General features: G+C 54.0%; 1 protein-coding gene across 1 annotated transcript; it reads left to right on the plus strand.

Moving 5' to 3' along the window:
- Nucleotides 1-3,456: 3,456 nt before the first annotated feature.
- Nucleotides 3,457-4,395, plus strand: LOC309684267 (olfactory receptor 14A16-like; the record flags this gene model as incomplete). The annotated part of the gene is made up of 1 exon (XM_082500199.1): nt 3,457-4,395. One exon carries the CDS (start codon nt 3,457-3,459, stop codon nt 4,393-4,395), a length of 939 nt encoding a protein of 312 aa, XP_082356325.1.
- Nucleotides 4,396-14,427: the final 10,032 nt, after the last annotated feature.

Consider the following 14,427-nt stretch of genomic DNA (forward strand, 5'->3'; position numbering starts at 1 on the left):
GGTGTGATGTGCTTGCTGTTCGTGCGCTCTACTGGAGAGAGAAGAACAGAGCTCGTGCCACTGCAGGGGTGGGATTCAGTCACTGGCCCAAAGGCACCCACTCTGTCTGAGATGCTCTGGGTGATGCCTGTCACACAGCCAGGCTGGGTGGGGACGGGGCTCCTGTACAGGACCTCTGCTGTCCCTGTCAGGCGCATGCAGTGTTGCTGGAGAGACCTGGCACCACCCCGAGCACTACAGGACAGAATCTGTAAACAAAACTGAGGTTCAGCTGCCCTGAATTAGGTCAGGCAATGAAGGGATGCACGTGAGACAACTGCCGTCATTCTCCAGTGAGATGTGGAAAAGACAGCTGATGGAGAAGAGAAAGAGAGAGACTGAGCTCTGCCTGTGCCACGTGACTCCATTTGGTCAGCTGAATCCCTCTATGGGCTGCCCTGGACAGAAGGAAGAGTTACAGGGGCACTTGTCCTCCACGTGGACACCTTGTGTCATTGAAGTTGGCCAAAGGGATTTCCCACCAGCCTCCACCAAGATGACCCCAGTTGCTGCCTTGTCTCTCTTAATTGCTCCACTAGAGCTTTCAGTTCCCAGCATGCCTCTTGGTCACCCCTGCCACCAAAGATGTCCCCAGGTGTCTGTGTCCAAATATCTTCCTCCTGCCCTCCGTCTCCATTACTTCACAAGGGAGCTGAGACCAGGAGCTCACATGCAGGAGCCGCTTTTGTGCCCTTGTGAAGTGAGGCCAGAGGAATGCCACCTGCTGGGGGTTTGTGGTGGGCATGGGATGGAGGTAACTCCTGTTGTAGCCCCAGGGACTACAAACTCAGGCTGAGAAGCCTCCATTGACTCAGCTGAATCTCTTTCCTCCAAACAGGAAAAGGACATTGCTCCCTGGAATTGTCTGAGTATTCTGTCTAATAAAAAAAGAAAAAAAGGTATTCTTAGTCCTCAACTTGTCTTTGATTGAGATTTGAAAATCCTGGACAGAAGTGTCTCTCCCCAGCTGAGGGAGGGAAAATAAGTGATGACTTCATCCTGTTTCCCAGCAGGTTCCCCTGGAGCCCCAGGGACACCTCCAGGGAGCCCAGAGGGGACAGAAAAGTTGCTGCCCTGGGCTGGTCCTGTGCTGCTGAGCTGGGCCGGGCTGCTGGGCCGGAGGGAGCTCCTGGCAAGCGGGCAACACTGCAGAGAGACAGCTCTGCCCAGGAGCAGGGCTGGGGGCACTGCCTGCAGGCAGCGAGAGGAGACCTGCGAGGAGGAGAGAGCTTAAAGGCAGTTGGGAGTGGGGGGTGCTGAGAGCTCAATGGGGCAGGAATCTTCACCGCCCTCTGCGTGGTAAGTCTCTGGGTGCCGGGCAATGCATCTCCAGTTCCTGGAGGGATCTCCTCAAGCTGCTCCGTCTGACAGCTGCTGGGCTCTGTGTAAGAGGACTCTCTCAGTTTCTGTGCCGTAGAGGAGGAGGATGTGCTCCAGAGCAGGGCTTCCCTGCTGTCTGGTGAGAGGGACAGCGCCTGAGTGCTGCCTTCTGCCGGGGATGGCTGTGGAGGTGTGCGTAGGGGTGTGCAGGCAGGGGTGGGCAGGGCTGTCCTTGCCAGCAGGGTCCTTGCACCCTGGGGGCTGTGTGCCGGGGCAGGGACTCTGCCGCCTGCCAGGGTCAGCTCTCCGCCTGCCCAGGGAGCTCCCACGGCACTGTGGGGAGAAGCTGTGGGTGGAAGAGTGACCACCAGCAAGGCAGATGCCTTCTGCTGTGGAGAGGCACCTGTGTGGGTCAGGGCTGCTCCCGGATCCCCATCACCCCCACGACATTTGCAGAGGGTCACAGTATCACAGTATCACAGTATGCTAGGGATTGGAAGGGACCTCAAAAGATCATCTAGTCCAATCCCCCTGTCGGAGCAGGAACACCTAGATGAGGTTGCACAGGAAGGCGTCCAGGCGAGTTTTGAATGTCTCCAGAGAAGGAGACTCCACAACCTCCCTGGGCAGCCTGTTCCAGTGCTCTGTCACCCTCACTGAGAAGAAGTTTCTTCTCAAATTTAAGTGGAACCTCTTGTGTTCCAGCTTGAATCCATTACCCCTTGTCCTATCATTGGTTGCTACTGAGAAGAGCCTGGCTCCATCCTCATGACATTCCCCCTTTATATATTTATAGACGCTAATAAGATCACCCCTCAGTGTCCTCTTCTCCAAACTAAAGAGACCCAGCTCCCTCAGTCTTTCCTCATAAGGGAGATGCTCCACTCCCTTAATCATCTTAGTTGCCCTACGCTGGACTCTCTCCAGCAGCTCTCTGTCCCTCTTGAACTGAGGGGCCCAGAACTGGACACAATATTCCAGATGCGCTCTCACCAGGTCATAGTAGAGGGGAAGGAGGACCTCTCTCGATCTACTAACCATCCCCCTTCTAATACAGCCCAGGATGCCATTGGCCTTCTTGGCCACAAGGGCACAGTGCTGGCTCATGGTCATCCTGCTGTCCAGCAGGACCCCCAGGTCCTTTTCAAGAAGGACATTGAGGCACCTTTCCCCTGAAAGGGAAGAAGTCTGTGCTGTGAAGTTTCTCCTTTTGGCTGGCTGGGTGGGCAGTGCGAGGTGGGAATGGATTTCTCCCCATGGGAGCCTGCCCAGCCAGAGATGCCCCTGGGCAGCGCTGTGCTGCCAGGAGGGGTCTGCAGGGCAGAGATGAGCACACAGCGGGTGGGATGGGCTCTGGAGCACTGGCAGGAGGAGACCCAGGGGCAGAGAAGCAGCTCCAGGCAGGGGCAGCTCCTGGCAGCCCAGACACGGTCAGGGGGAGAGAGGGAGCTGCTGCCAGAAATGCGCGGGCAGGGGGATCCTGGCACCTCCCGCCATCCCCTGACCTTCAGATAAGTGCTCCGCAGCAAGCCTCTGCTCTCCTCTCCCACCCACCCCACAGCCACAGGGTCCAGGGCATGAGCTACCTCCTTGGCAGCTGCACCTCCAGTCCAGGAGAAGTGTGTGTGTCCTACACAACAAACAGGCAAAAAACAAGTGCTGGGCAGTGACATTGGCTGTGAGGGGGAGAGCACAGCTGGGTGAGGAGAAGGCTTCACTGCACCCCCGTCTGCCTCCCTCTCCTCCCTTCATTTTTTCAGATCACAGATGCATTTCTCCTGTTTCCCCACCCATCTGTAGTACTCTGGATCTCGGGAGTTAGGGTGGGGGTGTGAGTCGGCTTCTCTTCCGCCTCTAACTCTGGGAGTCTTGCCCCAGAGGTGCCCTCGTGGAAAACAGGTGTTGAAGTAATATCTTAGCCAGTCATGGAGAGTGTCATTAAGTTGGTGTGGTCGGGGAATGATCTGGGTCATTCCTCATTCAGCTGAGGGAGAGGGATTTCTCTGAGGAATAGCATGGGGTTTTCCTGAGAGAAGTCTCTCCCAGATTTCACTGCCTTTTCCTCCTTGGACAGGTCCCCCTGCCCAGAGGAAGCAAATGTCCAACAGCAGCTCCATCACCCACTTCCTCCTCCTGGCATTCGCAGACACACGGGAGCTGCAGCTCTTGACCTTCTGGCTCTTCCTGGGCATCTACCTGGCTGCCCTCCTGGGAAACGGCCTCATCATCACCACCATCGCCTGCGACCACCACCTCCACACCCCCATGTACTTCTTCCTCCTCAACCTCTCTTTTCTCGACCTGGGCTCCATCTCCACCACTGTACCTAAAGCCATGGCCAATTCCCTCTGGAACACCAGTGCTATTTCCTACCAGGGCTGTGCTGCACAGGTCTTTTTCTTTTTCTTTTTCATTTCAGCAGAGTTTTATCTTCTCACTGTCATGTCCTATGACCGCTACATTGCCATCTGCCATCCCTTGCACTACGGGACCCTCCTGGGCAGCAGAGCTTGTGTCCGCATGGCAGCAGCTGTCTGGGGTAGTGGGTTTCTCTATGCTGTGCTGCACACGGCCAATACATTTTCACTGCCCCTCTGCCAGGGCAATGCCCTGGACCAGTTCTTCTGTGAAATCCCCCACATCCTCAAGCTCTCCTGCTCACATTCAGATTACCTCAGGGAAGCTGGGCTCCTTGTAGTTAGTGTCTTACTAGGATTCGGGTTTTTTGCTTTCATTCTCTTTTCCTATGTGCAGATCTTCAGGGCTGTGCTGAGGATCCCATTGGAGCAGGGACGGCACAAAGCCTTTTCCATGTGCCTCCCTCACCTGGCCGTGGTCTCCCTCTTTCTCAGCACAGGAATGTTTGCCCACCTGAAGCCCCCCTCCATCTCCTCTCCATCCCTTAACCTGTTCGTGTCATTTCTGTACTCGGTGGTGCCTCCAGCAGTGAACCCCCTCATCTACAGCATGAGGAACCAGGAGCTCAAGCATGCCCTATGGAAACTGGCTCAATGGACATTGTTTCACCAACCCTAACCTCTCTCCCTTTCTCTGCACTTTTTTCTGAGTTTATCTTTGGCTGGGTGCCCATTTCTTTTTCCCTTCTGATAATCTTTCTTATAGATCATATTCTAGGCTTATACTACTTCTCCTCAGGCTTGATCATGTTGTGTCTGACACATGCACATTACTGAATTAGACGAGCAATGTCCAATAGCAGGTCTTCAATAAAAGGGCATCTCCTGGGTGCAGTGCCTGAAGCCGGGACTCTTCCTCCAGAGTTACGAGTCACTGCCAAAAAAATGTTGCACAAATTTCTCTTTTAAAGTGTCTGCTCTCTTTGCGTTCTTCCTCTGTTTGGGGTTAAGCACACGGTACCCTTGGGTTCTATTGTACCAAGAGTTCTGTTTTTACAGGCTCTCTGCTTGGTGTCCAATGGCAGAAGGTGCTGCATGAACTCCCAATTACCTCTGGCTGCGTCCTGTATGACAGGACTGATGGCATGTAGAGGTCTCTCTGGAAATGAAATTGGAGGGGTCAGGAGAGGATGGGCACTGGCCACTTGTCCTGAGCTGGGAGTGAATGGAGACTCAGAAGGTGATACACCCTCGAAGGTGAAGTCGCTCAAAAGTAAAGCACTCAATCGGGATACCCACAAACAAGTTCCATGGGAGTCAGTGGACACCCAGCAGGAAGAAGGAAGGGACACTGGTGAGATCATAGAATGGTTTTGGTGTGAAGGGACATTTAAGATCATCTAGCTGCAACCCTCTGCCATGGGCAGGGAGACCTCCCAGTAGACCAGGTTTCTCAAAGCCTCATCCAGCCTGGTCTTGAACACTTCCAGGGATGGGGCATCCACAAGTTTCCTGTGCCTCACCGCCCTCAGAGTGAAAAAATTCTTCCTAATGTCTACATTAAGTCTCCCCTCTTCTAATTTGAAGCCAATACACCTCATCCTATCCCCACATGCCCTTGCAAAAATTCCCTCTCCAGCTTTCTTGTAGGCCCCCTTCAGAGACTGGAAAGCTGCTATAATATGGGATATGAGATACGGGAGCTGCCTGCGGAAGCCCAGGGTACTTGTGCTCTTCTGCCGAGTTTGGCCGGTGGGGGCAGAAAAGAGGGCATATGCTGTCGGGATTGAGCATCATCTACAATACGAACGTAGACCCAGCTTTCCCAGGGTCTCCTTGTCCATAATGTGCTCCAGGCCACAACCATCCTTCCGGCCTCTGCAGGACTCGCTCCAGTCTGACAGAGTCTGTCTTGTGCTGGGAAGCCCCATACTGGGCACAGCAGAGCTGATGCCGTTCTGTGGAGGGTTATCTTTGACCAGCAGCCAGCCAGCCAACCAGCTTCTCACTTGCTCCCCCTCCTCAAAATGATACCAGGGGAAGAAGATGATGCTCTCCTCGATGTGACGTCTTCTACAAATCTTATGAATAAGCACTCTTGACTCCTCTGAGTCATTAAAAACACATTAACCAGTGCAGGTTGTGGTATAGACCCCTGCAGGACCCTACAAGTTACATCCCTCCGTATTCTGTATGTATTTCCAAGCAGAACCTTGATCAACAAAGATGTTGAACAGCACTGGTCCCAGTACCAGCCCCTGAGGAACACCACTCGTAACTGGTCTCCACTTGGACATGGAGCTCTTGACCACAACTCTTTGAGTGTGACTTTGAGAAGTCATGGCAGTCTGGTGAGTTTCCTGCTGACTGGAAAGGGGGAAACATAACCCCTGTTTTCAAAAAGGGAAAAAAGGAAGACCCAGAGGTGAGGTGTATGGTCACAGACAGCAATGGCCGGTGTGTGGGACTGGTCTGGGACAATTTTCCTGGGGCAGGTTCTCCGGGGTGCCCAAGAAACATGGCACAGACCAGGCCTCTCTCTTTTGCACTCTTTCTGCCTTGCTTCCTTCACCATCTGCCAGCAGATCAAGGACTGGCTCCAAGTCTGGTGCTACCAGCAGGGCTTCGGGTTCTTCCACCATGGCCTGATTCACACAACACCAGGCCTGCTGGTAGCGGGTGGTAAAAGCCTGTCTCTCAGGGGGAAAAGGGTTCTAGGACTTGAGTCATCAGGGCTCATTGAGAGAGCTTTAAACTAGGTTGGAATGGGGATGGGCACGTAACTGGGCTCGCTAGAGAGGCGCCTGGGGGTAGGAGCTCAGCACTTGTGGGGCAGAGTGCTAGTATTTTTGAGGATCGGAAGGCCCACCACCCCTCAAGGGCAAAAACTACACACTTAATGGCTTCTCTGAAATGCTTATACACTAATGCACACAGCATGGCAAACAAAGAAGAATTAGAGATCTGGGTGTGGTCACAGGGCCATGATCTCATTGCAATTACTGAGACATGGTGGGATAGCTCACCTGACTGGAACACTGTCATGGAGGGCTATGTTCTCTGTAGGAATGATAGGCCAGCGAGGCGAGGTGGTGGGGTTGCTCTTTATGTGAGAGAGCAACTGGAATGCATCGAGCTGTCCCTGAGGTGGACGAAGAGCCAGTTGAGAGCTTGTGGGTAAGGATTAAGGGGCAGGGTAACAGGAGAGACACTGTTGCGGGTGTTTATTACAGGCCACCTGATCGGGATGGGGAAGATGATGAGGCCTTCTACAGACAGGTGAGAATCACCTCACAATCACAGGCTCAGGAGAAATGGCTGATATTCAGTCATCACTTCCTCCAAACTCAGTATTGGTGCATCCCTAAGAAGTAGAAATCAGGAAAGAAAGCAGGAGACCCGCAATGCTGATCAGGGAGCTTCTGAAAAAGCGCGGGTGGAAGAAGGGAGTTTACAGTAGGTAGAAGAAGGGACTGACCCCTTGGGAAGAGTAAAAGAATGCTGTCAGGGTATGCAGGGGTGAAACAAGGAAAGCCAAGGCAACCTCTGAATTGAGCCTGGTGAGGGATGTAAACGTCAACAGGAAGGGTTTCCTAAAGTACATAGGAGGCAAAAGGAAAACTAGGGAAATTGTGGGCCCATCGTTGAGTGACAGAAGTGGTGACAGATGATGGAGAGAAGGTGGAGTTGCTGAATGCCTTCTTTGCTTCTTTCTTCACTGCTTGGGCCAGTCCTCGGGAGTCCCCGACTTTGCGTGTAACAGAGAAAGTCTGGATGAAGCAAGACTTCACCTTGGTTGAAGAAGAAGTTAGAGAACAATTCAATACACTGGATACCCACAAGTCCATGGGGCCCGATGGGATGCACGTGTGAGTGCTGAGGGAGCTGGGGGAAGTCACTGCTGGGCTGCTCTGCATCATCTTTGATAGGTCCTGGAGAACAGGTGAGGTGCCTGAGGACTGGAGGAGGATGACCTGGGAAACTAGAGGCTGGTCACCCTCACCTCCATCCCTGGAAAGATGATGAAATAGCTTGTTCGGGGTGTCATCTTCAAGCATCTGGAGGAAAGGAAGGTTATCAGAAGTAGTCAGCATGGATTCACCAAAGGGAATTCATGTTGGACTAATCTGATAGCCTTCTGTGATGGCGTGGGTGGATGGGGGGTCGGGCAGTGGATGTTGTCTACCATGACTTCAGCAAGGCTATCGACACTGTCTCCCCCATCATCCTCACAGGCAAGCTTAGGAAGTGTGGGTTAGATGACTGGACAGTGAGGTGAATTGAACAGTGGCTGGCAGATAGAGCTCAGAGGATTGTGGTTAGTGGTGCAGTCTGGTTGGAGGTCAGTAACAAGTGGTGTCCCTTAGGGGTCAGTACTAGGTCCAGTCCTGTTCAGTATATTCATCAATGACCTGGATGAAGGGACAGAGTGTACGATCAGCAAGTTTGCTGATGACACAGAGCTGGAAGGGGTGGCTGACACGCCAGAAGGCTGTGACCTGGCCAGGCTGGAGAGTTGGGCAGAGAGGAACCTCATGAAGTTCAACAAGGCAACTGTGGGGTACTGTACCTGGGGAGGAATAACCCCATGCACCAGTACAGGTTACGGATTCCACTGATTGAAAGACACTCTGCTGAGAGCAGAGTCCTGGTGGACAACAAGTTGACCATGATCCAACAACGTGCCTTTGTGGCAAAGAAGGCCAATGTTATCCTGGGGTATAATGTAATATAATATAATGGGGTGCATTCAAGAAAGACAGGGATCTACTGGAGAGAGTCCCGCAGAGGGCTACAGAGATGATCAGGGGACTGGAGCACCTCTCTTGTGAAGAAAGGCTGAGAGAGCTGGATCTGTTTATCCTGCAGAAGAGAAGGCTGAGAGGGGGTCTCTTCAATTCCTCAATGCTTATCAGTATCTAAAGTGTGGGTGTCAAGAGGATGGGGAAAGACTCCTTTTTGGTGATGCCCAGTGACAGGACAAAAGGCGAGGGGCATAGACTGGAACATGGGAAAGTCCATCTCAACATGAGGAAGAACTTATTTACTTTGATGGTGCCAGAGCACTAGAAGAGGCTCTGGAGTCTCCTTCTCCAGCAAAACTCAAAATCCACCTGGATGTGTTCAAGTCCAACCTGCTCTAGGTGACCCTGCTTTGGCAGGAGGGTTGGACTAGATGATCTCCAAAGGTTCCATCCATTCTCTTCCATTCTATGATTCTGGGATCCTTTGATCTTCTATCATTTCAGTTGGCCAAAAGGATTCCCCACCAGTGTCCAGGACAATGCCCTCAGATGCTGCCCTGTCTTTCACAATTGCTCCGTTAGAGCTTGCAGTTCCTGGCACATGTCCTGAACCACCTCTGGCACCTCAAATGTCACCCGGTCCTTGCATCGGACAAGCTCCTTCCTGGCCTCTGTCTCCGTTACTCACAGAGCAGCTCAGATAAGGAGCTCACACCGATTTTGGGCAGCTGAGCTGAGGCAAGAGGAATCCACCTCCGGTGGGTCTGTGGGGTGCTCTGGAGAAGCTGAATGTCCCTCCGGCCCCAGGACCACTGCTGAGAGCTGAGGTGCCTCCATTGACTTGGCTCCATCCCTGCCCTGCACCGGTGGAAATGTCACTGCATCCGTGCCCTGCCTGGCAATGGGACAGCAATGGGGTTTTTCCAGAGGGGAACATGGACACCTCCTGTAGGTCCGCACACCCTGGCAGAGCAATTCCCACTGCAGGAATCACTCTGTCCAGGGGTCAGAGACGGACGGTCGGTGATGACTTCCTTCTGCTTAAACTCTGCTCCCCAGGAGAGACCCCGCTGCCTTTGAGGAGCTGTCAGCCCTGGAGGCGCAGGGACACCTTGAGGAATTGGGGCAAGGCGGGGAGGAGGCTTCATTGACTTAAACATAGGAATGTGCTGACATTTCAGCTGGCCAAAGGCATGACCGACCAGCCTCCAAAATGATGACCCCAGACGCTGCCATTTCCCTCTGAATTGCTCCATCAGTTACCTGCAAGTGCCTTGGAGCACCTCTGGCACAAGAAATGTCACCTGTGCTTTGCATGGCTACAGGAGGAACATGAAATTCCTGCCTTTCACTACCTGAGTGTGCTGTCTCCTAGTGGGACAAGAAGAGGGGATTCGTGGACCTAACTCTGTCTCTGACAGGGGAAATGACACTGCTGGAAAGAAGTTTCTCTGCCCAGCTGTGGGAGAAAATATCAGTGCTGACTTCAGCTTGTTTCCCAGCAGGTTCCCCTGGAGCCCCAGGGACATCTCTGAGGGAGCCCAGAGGGGACAGAGACAGTGCCACCGTGTGCTGGTCCTCTGCTGCTGAGCTGGGCCAGGCTGCTGGAACGGAGGGAGCTCCTGGCAAGCGGGCAGCGCTGCAGAGAGACAGCTCTGCCCAGGAGCAGCTCCTCTGCACAGCGCAGCAGGGCTGAGGGCACTGCCTGCAGGCAGCGAGGGCAGAAGAGAGAAGGGAGAAAGAGATAAGGGCAGTCTGGGGCGTCTTTCGTATAGCTGAGAGCTCCCTGGGAGAGACATCTTCGCAGCCTTTCCCATGGTAAGTCTCTGGCTGTGGGGCAATGCAGATGAGTTCCTGGCAGTGTCTCCTACACCTGGCACATGCCATGGCTGATAGGAGCTGTCAGGACGGCTTTTCTGGTGCCAAGCAGCAGGATGTGATTCAGAGCAGGGATGCCCTGCTGCACCGTCAGAGGGACAATGAAGGTCAGCTGCCTTCTCCCAGGGATGGCTCTGAGGTTTGAAGATAGGTGTGCAGGCAGGGGTGGGCAGGGCTGTCCTTGCCAGTAGGGTCCCTGCACACCGGGGGCTGTGTGCCGGGGCAGAGACTCTGCCGCCTGGAAGGGTCAGCTCTTCACCTGCCCGGGGAGCTCCCACAGCGCTCTGGGGAGAAGCTCTGGATGGAAGGAGCAACTCCTTGCATGGCAGGGTTCTGCTTCTATGAGGGAGGACTGCGTGGGTCAGGGCTGCTCACAGCTCAAGGGCAGTGGCAGAGGACACTTTTCAAGAAGAACATCAAGGCAGGGGTACCTGAAAGGGAAAGATTTTGTGCTTTCAGTCTTCTGCTTTTCTTTTTCCGTGTGAGGAGTGAGACATGGAGATTCATCTCCCCATTCTTGAGAAGGCACTGAGTCTCCAAATTTGAGAGGTGAATAATTCTGGGATTAAGAAAAATCAATGCTCTACAGCTTACAGACAGCACCCAGCATCACCTTTCCAGCCTTATCAGGGTCAGTCAGATGTTCCTGTCAAAGCCTGCACCCACAGGGATGCTCCTGGGCAGTCTTCTGCTGCCAGGAGGTGTCTGCAGGGCAGAGCTGAGCACACAGCATCTATGATGGGTTCTGTGTGCACTGCCGGGGAGGAGACGTGCTGCCAGAGAAAGATCTCCCAGCAGGGACAGCTCCAGGCAGCAGAGCCCTGGGCAGGGAGAGAGGGAGCAGCTCTCATGTGCCCTGGGAGGGCGATTTGGGCACCTTCCTGCCATCTCCTGTAATGAGGGCGCCATCTACTGAAACCCCCCCAGTCTCCTCTCTGGCCCAGCAGAGCTTCCAACATCAAGGCTGTGGGGTTTCTGGCCAAGGTGCCTCCTCAGCAGCCACATACCAACGAGGAGAAACTCATGAACACTGTCTATAGGTCCCTTTCCTCCCTCAGCAGGAGCGTTTATCCATCTTCCACTCCTCTTCATGCTGCTCTTGTTCTTACCCTCGTACTCTACGGGGACAAGGGGGTTGAGGTGAAAGTTTATCTGGCATTCTCCTGATTGAAAATGATGACCAGCTTGTCTTCATGACACATGGGTTAGCGATGAGGCAAACAGTGACTTTCGGAAGCTGCCACACATTCCCAGATGCCCACTGCTATTGAGCAGGAGTGACTGCTTGGTAGCCCATGGGCAGAAGCCTCCTCCTTGTGTCTTGTTTGTCCATCACACAGCAGAGGTCGGAACTTGGGGAAGTCAAAAGGTGCTGAAAGGAAAGAGGAAGGTCATGTGTGTTTGGGAAGGACAGAGGAGAATGGGACACAGGGAATGTGACTAGTTTTGCTCAGAGCAGTTCTAACTTGTGAGTGTGCTTTACCTCCTTTAGCAGAACCTCATGTACAAACAGATCAGATGTCCAACAGCAGCTCCATCACCCACTTCGTCCTCCTGGCATTCGCAGACACACAGGAGCTGCAGCTCTTGACCTTCTGGCTCTTCCTGGGCATCTACCTGGCTTCCCTCCTGGGAAATGGCCTCATCATCACCGCCATCGCCTGCGACCACCGCTTCCACACACCCATGTACCTCTTCCTCCTCAACCTCTCTGTCCTGGACCTGGGCTCCATCTCCACCACTCTCCCCAAAGCCATGGCCAATTCCCTCTGGAACACCAGGGTCATTTCCTATGCCGGATGTGCTGCTCAAATCTTTCTGTTTGTCTTCTTCAATTCAGCAGAGGTTTTTCTTCTCACTGTCATGTCCTATGACCGCTATGTTGCCATCTGCCACCCCCTGCACTACGGGACCCTCCTGGGAGGCAGAGCTTGTGTCCGCATGGCAGCAGGTGTCTGGGGCAGTGGGTTTCTCAACTCTCTCCTGCACACGGCCAATACATTTTCACTGCCCCTCTGCCAAGGCAATGCCCTGGACCAGTTCTTCTGTGAAATCCCCCACATCCTCAAGCTCTCCTGCACAGATGCTTACGTCAGGGAAGTTGGGCTTCTTGTGGTTAGTGCCTGTTTTGTATCTGGGTGTTTTGTTTTCATTGTGCTGTCCTATGTGCAGATCTTGAGGGCTGTGCTGAGGATCCCCTCGGAGCAGGGACAGCACAAAGCCTTTTCCACGTGCCTCCCTCACCTGGCTGTGGTCTCCCTCTTTCTCAGCACTGGCATGGTTGCCCACCTGAAGCCCCGCTCCATCTCCTCCCCATCCCTGGACCTGTTGGTGTCATTTCTGTACTCGGTGGTGCCTCCATCAGTGAACCCCCTCATCTACAGCATGAGGAACCAGGAGCTCAAGGATGCCCTAAGGAAACTTATGACTGGTTTCTTTTCAGAAGCAGCAATTAAATTTTCAGTCGTCTTCTACAGATCACACATGATGTAACTCGTTACAGGTCCAGACTCTCTTGACTAGGTTTTTTCCTTTCTTTCTTTGTTTTTTATCTTTCCTGGGTTGTGTTAATGCTGTGAACAAAAGAGAAGAGTCACCCTGTATCTTGTTTCTGTGTCAGCATCTGCCTGTCTTATGTGAGCCGGAGACTTTTTATAAAGAAAGACCTGCTCTCTCAGTGTGTTTAAACAAAATAAAAGACCCTGCCCCATCACGCTGATCTGATGTCCTTTCTCCGAGATCTTCTCTGGAGCTGCAGGGGCAGCATCTGTGTGCTGAGGTGGAAGGGGAAGGAGCCACCTAAGCTGGGTCTGCCTCCCAGCCTGACCAGCACGGCCCTGGGCACCACAGCCCCTGGCTCTGCAGAGCTGCACCACCAGCTCGGGGGCTGTGGGACACCTGGGGAGGGGGTGCAGGAATGGCTGGCCAGGCTAGCACAGATGAGTCCTCTCGGGAAGAGGCGCTGAGGGGAGATGGGCTGTGCCAAGGGCATAGCAGGGCAGACATGGACAGAGAAACCCTTTGCTGTGGTGGGGCATCTCAGGCCGCTGCCCTGTCCCTGGGGCAAAAGGACCTTCCTGAGGATGCCCTGGGCCAATTCTCTCACGCCACCCTGGGCAGGAAGGTTGTCAGCTGGGTCTGCAAGCTGCCTGGGGAGGAGATCACCTCAGCATGCCAGCTGGGTGGACATTCTCACTGGCCTCCATGTGTTGCTGTGGGACCAGTCCCAATGGGTCTGCTCTGCTGGTCTGCGCTGTGGAGAGGGCAGGAGGTGGCCAGATTCAGGGAGGGTCTGGGCTGGCGGGGCTGGCAAGTGCCCCAGAGAGGAAATTGCCAGGGACGAGCTGAAGTGTGGGAGTGTGCAGGCTGGGGGCACACAGCAGTGTCCTGGCACAGCTGGGCTCCTGAGAGAGACATGGCGAACCAGCAGAGCAGCGTCTGGGCTGTGCCTGTGACCACTGGACAACCCGGGGAAGTTGCCCCAAGGCCGCCATCATGCTCTTGCCAAGAAAACCTCCATTTCTAGCAATGGCCTCTCACCCCAGCTCGGAGAGGTTCTTTGTCCCTTCAGATAGAGGGACGCCGAATGAGGAGGTCAGAAGTCCACCTTTGCATTGTACAGATCAGTCCTAAGTATGCACAGTGTGTGCGTGTGGGTAGATAGACAAGGGTGAGCATAAATGCCATCAGCTATTCCTGGGGGTGCCGTGAAGGCGAGTGTGACAGATGAGGTCACTTCACTAGGAGAGTAACATCCGCTGGGGAAACACCTGGATGCAGCACTGGGATGTACTTCCTGGAACCGAGATCCCCGTGTCCATTCCTCCAGAGGAGAGCAGAGCAGGGCGACACACCGCAGGGATGCGGTGCCTCCCAGATTCTGGGGGTGGCGGCAGGAGGTCAGAGAGACACTGTGACTGCTGCAGTGCACTGCCTCTGCATGGGCAAGGGAAGGACTCGTGTCTCTGATCAGCCGTGTGTGTATGAGGAGTGCCCGAGGCCAGCTGAGGTGTGGGCACCTGACAGAGCTCTGACATTTCTGTGTGTGACTGCAGGAACAAATCCCCACCGTCCCAGGGACGTTCATC

Source organism: Vanellus vanellus, assembly GCF_965231255.1.
Source record: "Vanellus vanellus genome assembly, contig: HAP1_SCAFFOLD_45, whole genome shotgun sequence".
In the NCBI taxonomy this organism is placed as follows: Eukaryota; Metazoa; Chordata; class Aves; order Charadriiformes; family Charadriidae; genus Vanellus; species Vanellus vanellus.